General features: G+C 36.7%; 1 protein-coding gene across 8 annotated transcripts in view; it reads left to right on the forward strand.

Annotated features, from left to right (window-relative positions):
* The window catches only part of Rab3-GEF (Rab3 GDP-GTP exchange factor), a 32,795-nt gene that overhangs the window by 9,140 nt on the left and 2,755 nt on the right, over window positions 1-20,900 (forward strand). For 3 of the 8 annotated variants that reach the window (XM_017898360.1, XM_017898363.1, XM_017898362.1), the window contains 22 exons: window positions 257-957; window positions 1,154-1,392; window positions 2,001-2,195; window positions 3,141-3,491; window positions 3,686-3,754; window positions 3,894-4,094; window positions 5,582-5,777; window positions 6,034-6,117; window positions 6,208-6,338; window positions 6,763-6,921; window positions 7,004-7,195; window positions 7,273-7,360; window positions 7,734-7,876; window positions 8,920-9,060; window positions 10,089-10,233; window positions 10,690-10,819; window positions 10,906-11,122; window positions 11,429-11,701; window positions 12,123-12,302; window positions 14,734-14,742; window positions 20,069-20,141; window positions 20,273-20,319. In XM_017898360.1, the coding sequence (XP_017753849.1) occupies window positions 257-957; window positions 1,154-1,392; window positions 2,001-2,195; window positions 3,141-3,491; window positions 3,686-3,754; window positions 3,894-4,094; window positions 5,582-5,777; window positions 6,034-6,117; window positions 6,208-6,338; window positions 6,763-6,921; window positions 7,004-7,195; window positions 7,273-7,360; window positions 7,734-7,876; window positions 8,920-9,060; window positions 10,089-10,233; window positions 10,690-10,819; window positions 10,906-11,122; window positions 11,429-11,701; window positions 12,123-12,302; window positions 14,734-14,742; window positions 20,069-20,141; window positions 20,273-20,319 (3,964 nt within the window). Of the gene's footprint in view, window positions 1-256; window positions 958-1,153; window positions 1,393-2,000; window positions 2,196-3,140; window positions 3,492-3,685; window positions 3,755-3,893; window positions 4,095-5,581; window positions 5,778-6,033; window positions 6,118-6,207; window positions 6,339-6,762; window positions 6,922-7,003; window positions 7,196-7,272; window positions 7,361-7,733; window positions 7,877-8,919; window positions 9,061-10,088; window positions 10,234-10,689; window positions 10,820-10,905; window positions 11,123-11,428; window positions 11,702-12,122; window positions 12,303-14,733; window positions 14,743-20,068; window positions 20,142-20,272; window positions 20,320-20,526; window positions 20,634-20,900 lie in introns of all 8 variants that reach the window. The other 5 variants (XM_017898366.1, XM_017898367.1, XM_017898361.1 and 2 more) reach the window with 5 other exon arrangements.

Genomic DNA, 20,900 nt, shown 5'->3' on the forward strand with positions numbered 1-20,900 from the left:
GAGGTTAGAAGGGTTTCGTGTATTCAAGATACGGGGGGAGGCTTGCAGATCTTAACCAACCGAAAGAGTGAATAGTATATAAACATAGTCCAAGAATTCAGAAGAGTAGAAGTATCGAGAATTGAGAATTAAGTAAAGTTTGAGACACCCAAATTCTTCGTTCGAAATCAATCTATCAATTCAGTGCAGAGATCTTTGAACTCGTCGAATGAATAATTTTCTCAAAGATCATCTAACAATTGATACTTCTGCACAGTGTTTCGTCGATGAAGCACAGACCGAGCATCGACCACCACGGGCACTCAAGTCCAGCCAGTTCTCCAGGTGCCAGCGTGGCTTCCAATCAACGTCGACCCTCCAGATCTCAATCAGCCGGTTCCTCGTCTCCGCAGAAACCACTCTCCTCTCAAACCACACCGCCATTCAATCCTTTCATCTACGGGAACGACGTGGATTCGGTGGACATCGCGACCAGGGTGGCCATGGTGCGTTTCTTCAACTCGCAGAACCTCCTGGCGAACTTCACCGAACACACGAGGACACTGAGGCTGTACCCGAGGCCCGTGGTCGCCTTCCAGATCAATTCCTTCCTCCGATCGAGGCCACGGGCCAGTCATTTCCTGAACAAGTTCGCCAGGACGCAGGCGGTGGAGTTTTTAGCCGAGTGGTCCCTCACTCCGAGCAACGAGGCCTTCTTGAGGGTGCAGACTGGGGTGTTTGACCCGGCACAGATCGGAGACAAGCCTAAGTGGTACGCCTCGAATCTAGAGCCTATCTTTTTCCCTGTTTGGGACAACGGTAGTTCGCTAGCGACCGCACTGAAGGCGACCAAGGAACACGAAAGTCAGCCAACAGACGAGAGCGGTTCTGACTCTGAGGGAGCGGAAAGCACCAGTTCTTCGTACTCCTCGTTGAGCGATTTTGTGTCTGAGATGGTGTCGTCAGACTTGTCTCCTAGTAAGTATGTTTAGGCTGTTTAATCAGAGTAGCTTCTGTTGGTTATAACATATATGGAATCAATGAGATTGGTACTAGTTAAGGGAAATCGAGAGTCGAATTAATTATTCTTAAACTGGGTTTGCTTCTGTTATTTGAATTCGTTATTTAATACTAAGATTACGGATAATAATACGAGAATGTTACTTTTCCATAGGCTACAATTGTTCGCAAGTAGCACAGCCTCAGCAAATGTCCCTGTCTGTGGACCCAAAGAACGTCTACAATCCACCCAGTTCGTTGCAATACCCTGGAGTGGAAGAAGAGTCGACGGTGAGACCGGAAAGCCCACTGAGCACTTCTTCCAGTCACAGTGACTTGAGCAGCCCCAGTTTCAACAGGGATTCCGAATTCGAGTTAAACCCCAAAGCTGTAGAAGGCTCGCAGTCGACCAATGTGAGCATTATCACATTTTCTAACTACATCTTCCAATTCATACGATCGACTACTTGCACATAGAAATTGTTTTAAATATAAGCGAACTTCAAACGGGAACTTAATAAATCTAGGCCACTAATCTTCGCACAATCCATCGCAACTGTCATAGAGAAAATTTCATTCTCATATTTTTTAAATATGACAAATGCTAAATTCAAAATACTACGAATTTAACAGGATAATACAGGATGTCTCTCCATGGGTGAACTAAAATTTGCTAGTCGATCTAAGGAGTATTCCTCTTAAGAAAATGAGTAATCGTAACAATTTCTAAAACCCTGTAATCATTCAAAATTGAATAACTCCTATTTTATACAAACACAATTATCAAAAATATGTATAAATTATTCACACGACATTTTCTGCATCGTCCCCAAATTGATCCATTAAATTCACCATTAATACAGGGTTTACAGACTTTAGGAGCTTATGGTACTCATCGGAGCACACTTTTCGCTGCAATCCTGAGGATTGCAGGCTGGGTGAGAACTGTAAAGCTCCAAAGTCTTCTTAACATAATTTATTTTACTTTATTTTTGATACCCTAACCAAGTGCTTGATCATAGGATAAAGAGGAGGGTGGTAGCTTTGAGTCAGACTCAACATCCACGATAACACCACGCACAATCCTGAGCGCACAAAGTTCGGTAGGACAGTTCGGAGTAGGGAAGGGCCGTTCATTAGCCACTCCGAGCTTCAGCGACACCGAACGTCCTGCCGCACCCTACAGGACCTCTCGTATCAGTAGATATGTCGTTCCCGTGAGTCATCCTCCATTGGTGGTCTCTACGGTGTAACATCTGTCGATTACTTTCTATCGATCCTTATTTTGCTGTCGTTTGAACTCTGCATGCGGTGTATCAGTGGAAAGTACAGTTTTTCTACTCGATACGTTCAGCATGGGAAACCCTTTTCTGGTCGATGAACGTTTCGTTATTGAGTTACATTCTTGCAGGACCATCCTTTCGTTTCGTTTTCACTTGTAAAGAGCTTGGTCTCTCTCCCATGTAATCCTTTTTTCCCGTTTTATCGTATTTTTTCCTTAATTTTCAATCGGTATTGGGAGTAATTTATTTTTCAGATTCTATGGTTTGGATTTTTTCACCTTTCAGTACGATATATTGATCCATTTTGTATTTCTGCGATATAAAAGTATCTTGCATTTCTTCGTACATTCTTTATCATTTTTACCGAAAATTCTGTATCGTTGATTTAATCCTTTGCACTTTGAGGATCTTTTCACTTCGTTTAAATTCCATAGATTGTCGATGTTTCTACGGTAATGTGAATGGAATGCGAAGGGTTAAATGTTGGTATTAAAACTATTTGTTGCTCCTGTCTTTATCATCTGCAGCGAGTTTAATTGGCAAATCTGTTCTGATCTAATGGTATTGGTAGTTCGTAAAACAGAATTTTTCCTAACTCAAGAAGTTTTTAAGAATACTAAATAAGTGCATGATACATCTTTTACGTATTAATTCTTATACCGTAAAATTCGCGAAGTCTGTAAGGCTGCATGCAACATGATCCTTCATCTCATAGTACCTCGCTGATCAGTCAACCTCGAATCACTTTAAACTTACATGGTGTTTCATCGAGAATCATTTCTGAAAGATTAACGTGTCACTATGTCTTGATTCCGACCTCAAGGATTCTCATTTAAGTGATATTCATCCGATGATCAATCAGTTTATCTTATGTCGAAGATCCAACCAAGCGCAGCGAGTCTCCAGCGTCACCCAAGTGTCGGAAACGTCTTGGCGAGGGCATCGAGCGTTGGAACAGGAGGACCATTTCTGCCTCGGCAACCCAGCAGCAATAGCAGCAACGAGGGCGATTCCACGGTTCCTCGACAGTTTTCGTTGGGTACCACTACGCAGAAGCAACCCACCGAGACTGGACAAAGGCAGGATTCTCCTGGTGTCACTGGGAATGGTGTTCTACGACAGGGGTCTCAAGGATCGCTGTTCGAGCAGATAGCGAGCCAGGCCAAGGACTTGGTACGCGAAACTACCAGGCAGAGCAGCCAGGATGGACTTCTTGCTCAGATGGACAAGGTATTCTTCAATTTTTCTATGTCGTTCTAAGTAAAGCCTGTGAAAAATTTACAGGGTACCTTCGTTCAATCATTTTCTACGAATTTTTAAAGAAAGCTCATGATAAAGATTATGTCATACTGGTCTGCCTCTTAATAAACTTCGTGTCATTGCAACTGCTTGTTTGAAAAAAGAAATATTCGTCTGTTTAACAGCTTAAACATCAAGCAAAGGAGAAAATCACAGAGGCTGGAGAGGATAGTCTCTTTGCACCATTGGAACAGGTACGTCTCGACTTCAAAATTTGTTTCACGTATCTCGAATTAAGTAGTTTAAATGTGCTTCTAATTACTCGGTAATTTAAATGTGATACTGGTATTATAAATATATAACATGACATTGGGATTTGGAAATATCGAACAGTTGACGCAACAGACGAAGAAAGCCGTAGGAGAGGCAACGAAATCCGTTCAAGAAGCCTCGAAGACTGCTTTGGAAGCGAGTAAAACCGCGGCTGGAGTCAGTAAAAATACGTTCGATGATTTAACGTACGTGAGCAAGAGCACTTTCGGAGACCTGACGAAGAGTGCCAAAGAAGTTGCTGCGAAGAAGGGTTTGCTCAAGGTACGTCTATTTATTACTATTCTTTTTTCATTCCTTTGAGACTCTTACGAGCAGATTCTTTCGTGAGAGGAAGATAAAATTACCAACCCGATGCATTATCGAAAAGACGAAAAGAGCAATAGAAGAGAAAAAATAGAATCTCTAAATTTAAACAACAAATAAAAGAGCTATAATAAAATATGCAATATCGACGTATCTAGAATCGAAGAAGGGACAACACTCTCCATTGTTGCTGAGAAAATTATTAAGAGAACGCTATTAATTAAAAAAACAACGTCTCTTCGAGTCGTAAAATGAGAATAAAAAATTCTCGAAATCCTGCACTTTATAGAAATGAATAATCTTCATCATCCTGTCATCTATGTGGAATCTATGTGTTCAATGCAAGCAATAAATAATATAAATATGAAGAACTATATGAGAAAATTATATAAATTGTTAAGAAATCTACGCGAACCTCCCCAAATGTAACATCACCCGAGTTCCATCCTATCAGGGTATCACAGAAAAAGCCGATGTAATGGCTAAAGAAGCAGCAACAGGTCTAAGAAATTAAAGCAAAATTCCAACTTCAGACCAAGACCTCCAGAAATTAATCCATAAAGTGGAAAAGAAAGGATAGAATAGATTAAGACCAAAGACACCAATATTTAACTACTCACTATTAGTACAAAATTTTTATCATCAAACACCTATAACCTGACAATACTTAACACGAGCAGAGGAAAAGGATGGTCGTAGCAAGACTTAGAGCACAAATATTATGCAAATTCTACGAATCTCTAATATCATATAAATCCTAGAAATCTCTGAAATATTCTACGAGTTCTATAAATACTCTAAAATTATACAAGTATATATCGAAAACAGCTTAACCACCAGTCTGCAGCTTTTGCAAGTAACATCCATCAGACTGCTACTATATAGTGGTTATAGAGTATATAAATTAACGTATATAAAGATGTAGATTTGAACTTAGCTGACACTCCATGTTGCTCAGCCTTGGTCTATCTTCACCTAACTCTACAAGCTCCAACTAGAGGATTTGTCTTCGTTGCTAATGATCTAGATATCAATGCAACAATTAAATTTAAAAAAAAGAAAAAAAAAAAAAAGAAAAAAAATGACAAAATTGTACTACAATGTTAAACCTATTAAATTGTTCAGCTCGGAAAAAATGTAATTAAAAATCGAAAATATAGAAGATCTTTTTCAAAGAGGAAATTCGAATTGATACTTTTGAATAGACGTGACTTAACACTAGAACTATCAAACGTGCCGGGATAATTGATTTCAGATTTTCAGAATTTACAGTTGCTGAAGGTGCATTAACATTGATCGGATTAATATCGACTTTTATTGAGATAGAGGCATAATTATATTTATTTATCTTCGTACTATTCTTAATTAACGTTATTTACGCGTGCTGTACTTAGGTATATAGTAGAGGTCGGTAGTTCTAGTGTTAACGAAATTAATGCTTCCAGGGCCTGGGCGACTCGCAGCATTCACCCCCATCACCTCCTGGGATGTTACAACGAAGGGATTCGAGTAGTACGCAATTGGTCGCTTCAGATAATCGCGGAGGACGCAGGGAAATCAGTCGTGATTTTTTCAGCAATATTAGTAGTGATTTAAACGGCATTGCTGCGCAAACGAGCAACATGTTTAGCGATCTGTTTGGTACGTTCCGCCATTTTCTTCCTATTCTAGAAAACAATAAAATATAAATCATTCGCAGACTAAAATAATTAGCACCATATTTTGAGTTTTGGAAGATTCTAATATCAGATTGTACTCGATCGATGCTTAATCTTTTATACTTAAGATAAATCTTTCGTTCTTATTTTCTATTTTTTGGTGTTAATTAATTTGGGGAATGAACGATTGAGAATCATATATGGGATATTTCTTCATGTACCTGTTTTCACGTTTGCAGGCAGTAAAAATAGTTCTAGTCGAAATACCGGTTTCCCTCAGTCGCAGAAAGCAGATAAGAAGACTCTCGGACCCTTCCCTAAAAGTACCATTCGATTATTTTATTAATCGTTTTATTGTAATTATAGTTAAGCGTGTATGCGAATGGTACTTCAAACATAATTTCTTTATCCAGGTAGAACGGGTCTGGTTGAACGTTCGTCGCTGATAAAACACTCCACGAGGAATAGTCAGGAAGATATCCAGAGGATGCAGAACGCCGAGAGGTCTAGTACAAACAGCGACAATCAAGCTTTCCTGACAGACGTAAGTTTCTTAAACCAAAAATCTAATAATCTAAAACATTGCACATCTATATACTTTTTATTTATATTCCTACACTTAGATGTGGTACATCCCCTTCTAAAATAACGATTTTGAAAGGATAGTTTTACATTAATTATGATGAATAATAAATAAATAATTTACATTAATTATGATTATTAATAATAAATAAGTACCTCAAATAAATATTATAATTATTATAAGAAAATTTGCTCTCTTTAGTTACTTTTGTTCATTTTATTTCATTTTTAAGGGAAGGAGGCAGTTGAAGCCTGCACAAGATAGCTCTGTCTATACTTATATAACTGTTATTTATAGTTTCACATTTATTTCTTTACATATATAGCTTCTGTAGCGATGAACTAATTTATAGATCGATTTATCTAAAATATGAAATTTATTTCAGGTGGTGAACCAAGTCTTAGGTGGCGAAGGTGTTGGTTGGTTGAAATTAAACAGGCTGAAGAAGCTCATGGAGGATGAGAGCTATCGGGACTTGGTGGTGACGAAGCTGAATAAAGGTCTCAATAAGAAAATCAGTCCTGACGACCATATCGACGATGTGGTTAGTATAGAAGGAAGAGTTTAAAATTCTTAGAATTAATTATCTAAAATTCGTACGCTTTACGAAATCATGATTCCAACAGTGCATTTCGAAGCCAGTTTACAAGGGAATGCTAAAGTGCCTTCAAGCAGTGGCTCACGGTCTTGGACACACTTACAATAATTTTGGTCTGGGCGGAATGGCGTCGGTTTACCAGCTAATGGAGATCGCACACACTCATTATTGGAGCAAGGACCTCGCAGAGGGAGGTTTCGACAGTTCTTTAATATCTCAAGTCTGTACCATTTATGCAAATCATTTGACTTTCTCGAGATTATCGACATTTCTCACGATTCTTTATAATTCTTTCAGGCATCTAGTCCATTCGGCAGCAGAGAGAACTTGAAGTCTCCACAGTCTCCTACTCAGCCCGAATTCTCAGACGTACACCAAAAATCAGGTACATCGAAATACACAGAATTCGATAGAAAATTATAGCAGAAAGCTGTTGCTACCCCGAGAAAAAATAACGGGGCTCTCTACCTATTTCTTCCTACCAAAAAATAGTCATACCTTTCAGTGCACTTTATTCCATTATATTTAATAATCATAATAATTTACATTCCTCTTTACGAAGCTTTGTGAATGATCAAAATCTAAAAAAATCCCTTATGAATCACCGAAATTTATTTCTTGTACACATATAGTGTCTCACGTATGACATGAGATAGGATTAGGTGGAAATATGTATTGATATGTTTGTTCTAAGTTATGTTATAATTTATCGATATCTAAGAGTCGATTTAATAAGAATTATCACGATTTAATCGTAGACGCGCCTCAAGTCCATTTGGAAATGCCACACAGCCATCCACCACCCGCTCACGAAGGGAGCCAATCAACCACGGATATGTTCCTCGACATGTTCACCAAAAAAGGAAAGTTCCTCAGCAGGCTAACATCCTTCGACTCTGAGGTAAAAGCAACGAGTTCCGTCAGAACGTTACCTCGTGGCACACGAAGGTAGCAAAGGTGTCTTTCTCTCTATGGTTTCACTTTCTGTCTACATCTCACGCGTTCAATTCGACAATCTATGAAGCTTATTGTTGCCACTCCTAGAACATTTTTCATTCGTTTCGTATGCTTTCGTAGCTTTCATCTCGTTACTTTCTCAGCAACGTTGTTTCATGGAAGGAACTCTCGTCAAAATGACGAATAACTAATGGTGTCTTTCGAAAGGATACACCTTTTTATCAATAAATAATGCATTTTTATTGTTATGCTTATTTTATATGACGCACTTGGAAATCATAGAAACACGAAAGCGTAAGAGATGAACGAAATAGTTTGTACCATTAACGCTAGAACTATGAAATTAACCAAAATAACAATATTCCATTTTTAATTCTTACAAAATTAACCAAATTGAAATAAAATATTTTTATCACACCGATTTGATTATTATTTATATATATAAATTATATCTAGACACGTTATGGATCAGTAGTTCTAGTGTTAAACAGCGACAAGAAAGTCAATCCCTTCCATCAACGATCATTATAGTATAATAACCATCACATCGGACAAATGGACATCGCGTCCGATTAATACGCAGGTACACATCGTTGCATGAAAGTCGTTTTTATTAGCAAAGAAATTTCGTAGATGTCCAAACGAATAAGTATTGCCCAAGAGAAGTGATCAAAGACACCGATCTCAAACCTACACACCGGTCTTTCCAATAAATAAACCGATTCGATGATCAAGAATCAAATAAAAAGATCAAAATTCCTTACAGCTATCATTTCGTCCAAGTATCGTACATGAAAAATGATATATTTATCTTAGACACATCGTTTTGCTTAATCAATGTCCAGGGTCTCCACGACATAGATCATTCGAAATTACAATCGATCCATAATTATGAAAAAGAAAGACATGAAGTTCCAAGCAATTAGCGATACGTTGTCACGTTGTTGGTGTATAAGTGTGCTATATAGAGGCGTCATGTGTTTTTAGAGTGGGCGGGGAGGTGGAACAGGAAGCAGCGAAGCTTTATCCACAGACGGAGGTAGCATAATCACTAATCCTGCTTTTCGGCAAGCGCACCAAGCTTCTTTCCGAAGCACTGTCTCTGATAGCGAGGTCGAGCAAGGCAATGTAATTGAAATCTATTGAATCAGTCTTTTTCTTTTCTTTACCCTTTAATAAATAGAATTAAAATAGCTGGTAGAAACTGAGCCGGTTTAGACGAACGACCCGATGAAATTGCAGAATATGCCTCTAGTTAGGAAACTGTTAGCTCGTTTAGACTTAGATCATTTAGTCGAGAATCAATGCGGAGGAAGAACGCAGAGCTTGTGCAATACTTGCATTGTGAACATTATGAAACATCGAAGTGCAATGGATCATTTGGAAAGATAGACTGTCGTCAAGAGGATGATAGAGGATGACAGAGAACAGCATGTTGCTATGATCATTAGACTAGTTTCTGCACACGAGAACACGTGGAAGCTTCTGCAATTGCTATTGGTACACGATGAGATTACACACGATTAGATTTGGAAAGTTATGGGTGTCACGTTTGATTTGACAAACTGAAAATTAAACATTCTATGAAGAAATTCGGAGGGAGAAAAATGGCGGGAATAACTGTACGAATTTTTCTGCCCTTGCATACCTGCATTATGAGGCAATTTTTTTTTCTGTATATATAATATTATAAATCGAAGGAAATTTTTGTAAATCGATTCGAGAGGGTTTACAAGAATTTTGGAAGATCTGGAGTACAAGAAATTACGAAACTATACAGTAAAATTAGACGTGAAAGAGGAAAATAGATGTTTCTGTAGAAGAAATTCTCGAAGAATATCTAATTTGCTGTTCGTCGGATCAAACGATCTTTCGAGTACTTTAAATACAAGATTAACATTTGTGACACTTCATCGCTTGAGAATACTCTTTTTGTTTTGTGTATCACTGCACCGAGAGAGTAAAACTCGCGTAGCTTTCTTTAGTATGATACTTTGGTGCTTCTGTTTAACCGTAGAAGAGAGTAATCGAGCTTACCTATTTCGCTAAGACTTTAGAAAAGAGTGAACAGCTTTAAACGATTTCACGAACCTTGTAACGAATAATACAGATGGGAGAAGCTGTCGAGAAATTCTTATACTGCGTCACGATTTCAGTTTTCACGACAACCGAAGCAACGAACGGGAAGCGTTTGGTCCAGCAAGTCTTCCTTGAGCACCGGTTTCCGGTACCATGGAGGAAGCTTGGTACCAACCACGGCTGCCCCTAGTCCAGAAGCTGCGAGAACGTACTTATTCGAAGGTACATCGTTATTAAACATACCGAAGAGTATATATTTAAGGGGATAAATTATCTAAGGGTTAGGTCATTAACCCTTTGAGCACTGAGTTGCGCGATGTTAGCGTGTGCTAATCATCACATATATGCGTTTATAGCCCAGATGGAATGATTGTGTGAATAACCCATTAGTCCATGGTGATTTTACTGAACGCATATATGTGTTCATAGCGCTCAAAAGGTTAAGATTGCAATTTTTATGGCAATTATGTCATAAACAATAAGATCAATTTTAGAATAAAGGAAGAATGGAAAGAATTACAAAAACATTATAACAATGTTTGTGAAAAAGCAATGGAGTTTTCTGAGACTACCTCAGTAATCATACTTTAATTTATATATATTATAATTTAAACGATATAACGTAATTGTAGTGTATAAGTGTAATAAAATTATAATTCATAAATAAATAAAATTTAGGCTTGCTGGGGAAAGAAAGATCCTCGCTTTGGGACCAGATGCAGTTTTGGGAGGACGCCTTTTTGGACGCAGTGTCTCAAGAAAGAGACATGATCGGCATGGATCAAGGTCCTGGAGAGATGATGGAGAGGTACCAGGATTTTTTGCAATAAGTTTGATAATTGTGAAAAATTTTAAATGGAACATTTACGAGATTGATGTTGGATTTTAATCCAGGTATAAGAGTTTGAGCGAAAGTGAGAAAAAACGGCTGGAGCACGACGAAGACCGACTATTGTGCACTTTGTTGCACAATTTGACGGCCATTTTGGTGATGCTGAACGTAGATAAGAAGGAGGTGAAACGTAAAGTAAGGAGGTTATTGGGAAAGAGCCACATCGGTCTGATCTACAGCCAGGAGCTCAATCAACTTCTCGACCAAATACATAATCTCGTAAGTTGAAGTTTCCTAGTTACTGTGATATACATAGTGACTTATAAATTACTAGAAATTCTGAGAATCCTCGAAACTCTCTATATTATTGGGAAACGAAAAATATTTCTCAGAAGAATAGAAGAACTTAAGAATTTTGTAGTATACCAAGGAAGCCTTAAAATTTCCTACAATACCAAACAATTTTCAAAAATTCCCTAGAATAATAGGGAACACCAAACTTCTTTTACCATACCAAATATTTCTGAAGATATCTAAATGAAAACTTAGAAATTTACAAATGTAACGAGATCTTTTCTATTCCAGTACGGAAACGATATAGATCTGAAGCCTCTTACGTCCAGACAAATGCATCGGCAGTCGTTCACCGTGCACGCAGGCGTCGATGCAGAAGGTGATCTACGATTCCTCGAGGTTCGCCACGACGGCCTTGTCCTGAGATCCGTGAATGGCGTGATCGTCGAGCGATGGTGGTACGAGCGTTTGGTGAACATGACGTACAGTCCGAAGAACAAAGTATTGTGCCTTTGGCGGCGAAATGGCGGGCAAACTCAGCTGCATAAGTATTATACTAAAAAGGTACGCGCTGTACTTGCAATTCCATTACAAAAATGTCAACATATGTCCTATAACTGGTAATAGTAAAATAATCGCATAACACGAACTTCTTATACCATCAAAGTCAAAAATAATATATAAATTTGTCTAACAGTGAACATACAAACTCTCGTCATACTCAAGCTTTATCATATTTATCGCATTGTGAAATAACACTACATACACAGCCACCTAAAAATTAGGTATAGTATCACCCCTAACAGTGGATATATTAATTCCCATTATATACAATTTTTATTACATTTGTGTCGTATTTTATTCCACACGTATAAGGTAAATATTTAAGCACTCCGAAATCCCTCTTGCAATTGACAAAAAATAAATTTTAACATTGCAAAGAAATGAATTATAAAGTAACCAATGACACACGATACTTTTTCAGTGCAAGGACCTGTACTATTGCATAAAAGACGCGATGGAGAAGGCAGCAGCCCGTGGTCGTGGCGCCAACGTGGGCATCGAACTCGGAGGCGAGTTTCCGGTGCAAGACATGCGCACCGGCGAGGGTGGACTTCTGCAGGTTTGCATGGAGGGCGTGGGTCTCCTCTTCGCAAATAGCAAGGTATGATTCGCGCCCAGAAGCGTGCACCAAGCGTTCATTCGTTTCGAAACGAACTGCAAGAAGAATGGAATCTTCGAACTTTTAACCGGTTGTTGCAAAACCTGTTTCCTCTCTATCTATCTATCTATCTATCTATCTATCTATCTATCTATCTATCTATCTATTCTATCTTTTCTTTACATTGTCCAATTGTTCATGTAATGTTGAAGCGCATCCGAAACTCTCCACCATCTATTGGGTATACCATATATATACAAGATATATGTATATCCGTCCCTTTATTCTCTATAGCGACTTTTTTACTTATCTCCACTACTGTTTTTTGACTATCCGATGTCATGTCTTTCTTTGGCGATGTTACTGTCTCGACTATAATGTTCCAATACCGTATAACCATGTATTTATTTCAGCGACCGAAACATATGCAGTCTAAGAATTTGTTGCGGGGTTTACTCCACTAATCGCCTCGATTCAATTGTATAACATTAAAGACGATCGAAAGATCCGGATCCTTGGGTTTTCTCTCTCACTTTTTAGCCCGATGGTGAAATTAGTCTAAAAAAGCGACGAATTATAGGGATTATTTCTTAGTGGGAATGAGGAGAGACGAGGGAAATGTTGAATCGAGGCGAACGATTAGGGGAGCTCCTGAGCAGCTCCGCCCCGGAACCCCCTGTTTTACTGTTCATACTCTTTCGATATTATTGAATCTTCTCTCTGTGTATTACTTTTTCGTTCCTTTCTTCCGTTTTATTGCATTGATGCAAGGACCACTCAATATTATCTCCCATCGCTAGCCACCACGATCTGCTTAATTTTGTATCTGTACGTATTATTATATCTTTACCGACTCTTACGTATGAGTTTGCGAGGTGTACGACGGCCGGTAGGATCACACGGAGCTCTTGACCGAAATCGCCTAAAGAACCATCCTTTTCTCGACCCCCTTTTTGAACCCGCTCCTCCAGAACGAGAATAATACTTGTATACGTTTTTCTGTATCCTGCGAAAACACTGGAGGGAAATTAGAATCTTTTTTCAGGCTGCTATAGTTTGAAACACGAGACATAACTTCACACATACGAGACACATGCACACGAGGGAACGAACGGGACCGATGATGGAAGAACGAGGGGAAGATCGAGCTATCGATAGAGTCAAACGATTAACATATAATTCGATTAGTGGAATTAATTAATCGCACATTCATACGATCGCATAGATGCTCATACACACGGTTGACAAGGGAAACATAAATTCTAGGGGAAAAAGGAATTTTTTATCACAGGCAAATTTCACACAGGACACGTTGGTTATTATAACGATTCTACTTATCTCACTGGATATCACATATACATAGATATCATGTCTGTTCATTTGTGTACATTTATATACCTGGGTACTTGACATTTATTATGTGGTAATCGTAATTTTACATACCGACAGGGGCACTATGATATATAAATATATATATATGTATTCCGTATGCATATATATAGACACTTATATATAAATTATCGGTCATTTTGTTGGGTAATATTTTCGTTCAAGCATTAATCAGTGTTTTCTTGCATGGAGCTCGATGTGCAGCTGCAGTCTCTTTTATCTGTATTATAATCATATATATATACATTTATCATACATATACATTCATATAGGTGATAAGGATTAGGGTATATACAGAAACTTGGCCTCGATTATATATATATACACACACACACACATACACACACACATATATATATATATAGATATATATACTATCTTAATATATGTATATATATATATATATATGTATCTATTATAATTTGTATTGAATGTTGGATGCCATATATTTTTTCTCTATTAAGTCTAACAATTTGTTTCTTTTTCTATCATTATTTGTCGTGGTCATACGCGAGGAAAGTCTATTCATAACCGAAGGAGGAAAAATTCAGTACATGTAATAAACGAGCCAAAAAAGAGAAAAAGGAAAAAATGAAGGGAAGGCACGAAGATCGGGGGAAAGGCTTAAACGAAAGCAATTAATTATAATTGTTTACGACGTTCGAACGAATTCTTTTGTTACGAAAGAGCTTAATCGAAGGAAAGTGAACGAAATGACGAAACTTTCGACGATCGTTGCATTGTGAAACGATCCGGTATAATGCGTGAAGTTCGAATGATCATCGATAGACTTTTCTCAGCTTGGGGAACTTTTGAGATGGTCCTTGAACAATGAACAATCACCGCTGATTTGTTAAAAAATTGGCCATGACGATAGGTAATATGTCTAGCTGTATTATCATCGTACCGAGCCCTGATAACCATTAATATTCTAATTCAATGGATTATTATACTATATTGTTGGCAGAAATTTAATTTTCTGTTTTTCTGTTTTCTGTTTTCTTGTCCTGTCCGTCGACATTGCCCCTGGGCTGGGCATACACAGGATTTCGAGGTACTAATCAAATTAAATCACTGTTTGTTATATGAACTCAGTATTATAATTATAATCAGTGTTGGCCGTGTTCCGGAAATGCTTCTTTATTTCACCATTACTTTTAGCCGTATTATTATTAACCATATATACTATTATCTACTACTACTACTACTTACTACTACTTACTACTACTACTACTACTACTACTACTACTACTACTACTACTACTACTACTACTACACTCTTAACCAGTGCATTTAAATTTAACTGATCTGCTCTGTCTACCTTACTGTTTTCCTACCATCGATCGGTGTTAGTTGTGACATACACACGTCTATGTATATATATATATTACACACAGAGTACATATATATACATACGTATATACCTATATGTTCCCTATGATTTAATATGGATTATAAATATGAGACTGACTCAGGTACCACTGGTCCACATGTATAATATATGTATATGATACTTATACGTATATATATACATATGTTATATACACAATACGCAGAACAGTGTCTGCTGCATTTCGATATTGAGTCCGATAAGACTGTCCTTAGATGAGAGTATTATTTGTGAGTAGTGTTTAGTGCAACCTGTAGAGCAATGTTTGGTGCACTCAATGCAACTATATATATATACATACATATGTATATTATTTTTCACCATATAGCCTTCTACGTCATCCCCTAGTCCCCGATTATGGGACTCGTATAACACCAACAGTAATCCTACGTTTTTCTCCGCGCCATTAGAGGAGTTCCTACATTTCGTTTTCGTGTAAAATCGTGTACACGAAACTGTCGACCGTGGAACAATTAAAATTTACTTTACGTGGAACAATTAACTCTTTAAAAATTAAATTAAATTTTACGGCTACATACAGACCAACTATCGAGAAAAATTTAGGACCGCTATCGTTTGCATCTATACCGAATCTCTATTTAAAATTAATTCGTTTAAAATTAGAATTGCGGGTAATAATATTTTACGATAATTTTCTTCGTTTCAATAGCGTTTTGGCTTAAAAAAATTCTTCTTTTTATTGTTTGGTCGCGTGGAGTACACAGTGATTCTGAAATTCTGATCGACAACGTGGTTGGATGTCGTCGATCGTTCGATGTTATTATTTCGGTACACTGCGGATGAAGAGGAAAAAATGAGAAATGAAACCATCGACATAGTATAACGAATCGATAAACGAGGTGTTATTGCTGTACCAAGAGTACGATTACAATTAGGGTGTGTCCGAGAGAAGCTTTCGAAATCGTATTGCATGAACCTCGGGGTCAGTCCGCAGTAATTAAACGTTATCTGCTTTGGACACGAATTTCCATGATTTATGGTCGGTAGACGTGGTAATCTTCGGGAAAAAAAATTCGACTGATGCACTTCGCGCCTTTGGGGAAATTGATACTGGATAAGGAATTTATTGCAGTTTAAGCGAGCAACAGAAATTGTGAAATTTTTAATTACAGAGGAATTATTCGAGGAATTTTTTCGTACACCTTGTACACGATTTATTATTTCGTGTACCGTGTGAAAAGGAATTTTTCAAAAGCATTTTTGGAGATTCGAGTAATTCGGTGAATGATTGACATTAGGATTACCAAATTAATCAAAATGGCTGACGAAAATTCCGTAGTATTTTTTATATATATTAACTTTCTGGTGTGCAGAATAAATTATTAAAAAATTAACAAAAAACTATTACATAAATTTTAATGTAGAATTTCGTAAAGTTGAACCTAACTTATTAAAAAAAAATCCATTGTATTTATTTATCACTGAGATTTTACTTTCAATTCCAAAAAATAAATTGTCAAATACTATATTTTTTTACAGACGTGACGCAACGAGTCTTTTTTACTTCATTCATGCAATTGCTGAAAGTATAGCAATTTTCAGCGAAGTTAATGCTAGCTTTTATTAAGATAAAAGCCTAATCATACATATTTATCCTCATCGCGCCACTTTAATTAATACTATCTACGAGTATTATAATTAAATATTACATGTCGGTAATTCTAATGTTAGCTATAAAACCGATTACCTATTGCATAATGCAATAACTAAAGCGAACTATACTTCCTACAACCATACGTTAATTTTCAAAATCGCAACTCGATTTCGAAAGCTAATTTCGCGTCCACCTATCAATAATAATTTTAAATACGTGGAAAACATTTCAAAGTACGAACGTAGAAGTATGCGTCGAAATAGTGACAAAAAAATTACTAGTAAAGAAACTAGTGACATTCGTAGTGCGTGAAAATTGACTCTTGATCGACTTATAATTTCCGCGGAAAATCGGGTGACGGACACGATCGTTGAAGTAAAGAAGATAAATTGTTAACTACAAGACAGTCAACGTAAAAATTTTAATTTATTTTTTTTTTCTTTTCTCAATCGAAAACCTTCCTTCCGTTAGGGATGAATTATAGAGATGAATGTTTATGTACGTCTCTAGGGAAATTTGAATGCACTGCATGAATGAGTAGTTCTCAATATATGTACGATAGAGAGAAGTCGCCCGCTTATTGCAGAACCATCTATGAAACCACTCTCACGTTGCCAGTTATGTAGTAGAGCAATGGTATCGTGCTATATAGTGATGTCTGACTTTGATGAATGAAACTCCCACAACGTGGAAAAGCAACTCGAAAGAAGCCCAACACGACACGTTCTTTGTCCTCCACAAACACGTACACATACACATGTTTCTACGACAATGTTTTCCAAACTCCAATGCCACGAGTGATCGATCTTCGAAATTTAAACTCCCATGCAGACTCGAGGAATTTCGATCAATCACTGCGAACTTTTTCATATTTAAAGCGAAACCAAGTTAATTTTGTATTCTTATTAAAAAACGAAATTATTAATATTCGAGATTTATATTAATTAAATTAAATGGAATTAAATTTGTTGAGTAAATAATTACAGAGATCTTTATCGGCCTTTTAAGAATATATCAAGAATACCAAAAAGGAAAATTTCCTTTCTAATCGTTTTTAAATAAATGATAAAGCAAGTCGAGAAATTTTAAAAGTCGAATATAGTTGATATAATTGACAGAAAATGAATACAGTTTGAAAAACACTGTTCTACAGCATGGCACCGCTGTACACGATGTTTCGATCCTCTGGATCTCTCAGACACACGTCGCGGTATACTTCCTCCGTGACCACGATCACTCGCGATCACTCGAACCGATCGATCGATCTTTCGATCGAATCATAACTGTGCATCGTTGACTGAAAAAAAAGAAAAATCCAAAGGAAAAAAAAAGGAAATAAAATAAAATAAAGAAGAAGAAAAAAACATAAATCAACCGGGCCAAATCCCAATTTCGCGCATTTTAGATGTACCAATACCAATTGCACATATAGCAGATCTATCGACGCCGAGCAATCGATGACATTTATACATTTTTTGATGAGTTTAGGCCATCTCCAGAGTTGCCTGTCTGCCGCTAAACTACTTAAAAAAAAAAAAAAAAAAAAAAAAGAAAAAAAAAGAAAAAAAGAAAAAATAAAAGAGAAAAAAAAGAAAAAAAAAATATGAAAAATTCGCTATATGCAATTATTAGACGCTGCTCTCTATGATATTTCTGCTTCAGAGTTTGAACCGTTCACTGTTCACCAATATGATCTCGCTTCTGTTGTGCGCCTTGTTACAGCCGGAAATGCAATCCGCCGCGGCCAATACTCGCGATTATCCGGCTTTCAGACCCGCTTTATCGAACTCGACGCTAGTAGATGACTTGGCTTTAATTAGCGGAGAAAATGATGCATGGTGTGTGCAGCTTTATCGTGCTCGTTAATCCCTGCATGTTCGAAGATATACGACCGTTCTTGTTATACACGAATCGAGTGAGAAGCAGTTGTTCAGAGAAAGAAAACAGTCGAAATTGGGAAACAAGGAATGAGAAATTTCTGAATGAGAAGTACTTTGTCAAGCACGAATGTCGATGAAGATATTGGTACTATGGTATATGGTAATAAATTAAATGTAATACGAATAAATAATACTAATTAAAATGGTACGATGAAAATAAATAGGTTTCTGTTTCAAGAAAAATACATTTAAATGAACTTGACGAATAATTTATAATTCTGAACGTGTAAACGCGGGGATATTGATGTTACGATAGATGGTAAAAAGTGTTATTCAATTTACTGGTATTAATTAAAATAACGCAATGAAAATTAATAAGCATGCTTCCAGTAACTGGAGAAACAAAATTCCGAAGCTAGTAATATTGACTAGAGAAAATAATTTCTTGTTTCTTGTGACTTCTGATCAAGAAAGAGGACAAATCTTGTCTCGAATAAAAATGAGATTTTTGAGGGGAGCGAAGAGTTGGATTGAATATCTTCGATTCGAGTATACTTGAACGTGCATGATTTTCGGAGACGGTTCTCTTGAAATCAGTCACACCTAGTAGACTTATCGAGACACTTATGTTCAGAGAAAAGTTCGGTTGCGGTGGAGAACTGAAGAGAAAAATTAGTTAAAGAAGCTTCAGCTTAATAGTTTTCGTGTACCGTCAACTTTTCTCTTCAATGTGTGTTAATGATGTACGAAATTGAGATGAAAGAAAAAAGGAAGATCGAATATAAGACAGTGCCACGTTTCATTGTATGTCTGATACTCTGGAATCTTTTAGTGGACGGTACAATGAATGCTGGTACCGTCGGTGAAGAAATATCTCTAAATCCGAAAATTAAATTGGAAATTAAAAAGGAATTGCTGAGGATTGCTCGGATTAAGGGCGAAAAGTGTCCAGGAGAAATTTTTATTGCAAAAATACAGATTTCTCGGAAACGAGGAAGAGGAATCTTCGAAAATTCCTTTGAAAACATTTTTAGAAATAGAATAAAAAATTTGTAACTCCTTACATTTTGCAAGAAAACCTTTAAAAATTCTTTTTAAGAGAAGAACGAAGTGTCTTCTTAAATCGGAAATTTCTTTTAAAATTTCATTTCGAGAATTGATTTGACGAAGGTTTGAGAGAAATTTCTTTACCCAAAAATCCTGCTTAAAAAAAAAAGAAAATAATAATAAAAGGTGCACTGTAATGCGTATTAGCCGATACGATAGTACGTGAGACATCGACGGTTCAGAGCTTGATCCCACCATCGAATTGAGCATTTTTTACTCGAACGAGTTTCACGCCTTTCTTTCCAAAATGTTGTTGGCACACACGGTTACATTGTCCGGGGCATAAAAGGCCATAGAGGATCTAATCACAAGTGTGCATGTACGAGTAGATCGCGAAATCCCTCCTTTTCCGGTCCCAACTAATGCAGAACGATCGTGTTATTTGCAGTTTTTTGTAAGACTCGATCATATCCGCAAGTGCTTTACTCAGAAGGATGGGATCTTTGTATTGGAAGAATTCAGTGAGTAACTTCTTTCTATATACCGTAACGAAAGAAAATTTTTCGGAAAATTCTTAAGAAAATTTTGGAAAGTATACCTATAAAGAATTAATATTCTGAAATGTTTTAAACCGTTCTCTTTTATTTTCCAGATCCTAAAACTAGACAAGTAATTCAACGTAAATATAAGTCTCAAATGGTAAGTAGGTTAATTTTTTCATGTACCTTTGTATTCTAAATTAGAAATCTGAACAATTTTATTTTACGTTTTGTTCGTTTTGTTTATATTTTTTTATTATTTGCTTGTTACACGTATCTAGTGTAAATTAGTCTCTTTTTCTTTTATTAAATTATCGATTGTAATAAGTAAATATTTTACATTTTTTTTTTGTATGCTGTATAACAGGCCAATGAATTGTGCCGCAGCATGCACAGGATATTCTCCGTTGCCTTTACGTTATCTGAAATCTTGTCTGAGGTTCAAGACAACCCCAAAAGCAACAATGCATGAAGGTTTAGTTACCATTTTTTTTATTTCTCTTTTTTCCGATGTATATTTCCGTTGCTCTTTTTAAATTTCATTTTTTCCCGCATTAATACTGTAGGTAACAATCTTCGTACCTCGTTAACATCCTGTATTAATTTCCCTGTAAAGCTTTGGAATTTTTTAAATTTTAGTTTTAAAGATTTCCAAAAGTCTCTCATTTTTTCTCACAGTTTAGATAGACATTTTATCGAAGAAACCTCAAAACCCTTTTTTTTACATTTTTGCGAAAATTA

This window comes from Eufriesea mexicana, unplaced genomic scaffold (genome assembly GCF_001483705.2).
Source record: "Eufriesea mexicana isolate 0111107269 unplaced genomic scaffold, ASM148370v2 scaffold657, whole genome shotgun sequence".
Lineage (NCBI taxonomy): Eukaryota > Metazoa > Arthropoda > Insecta > Hymenoptera > Apidae > Eufriesea > Eufriesea mexicana.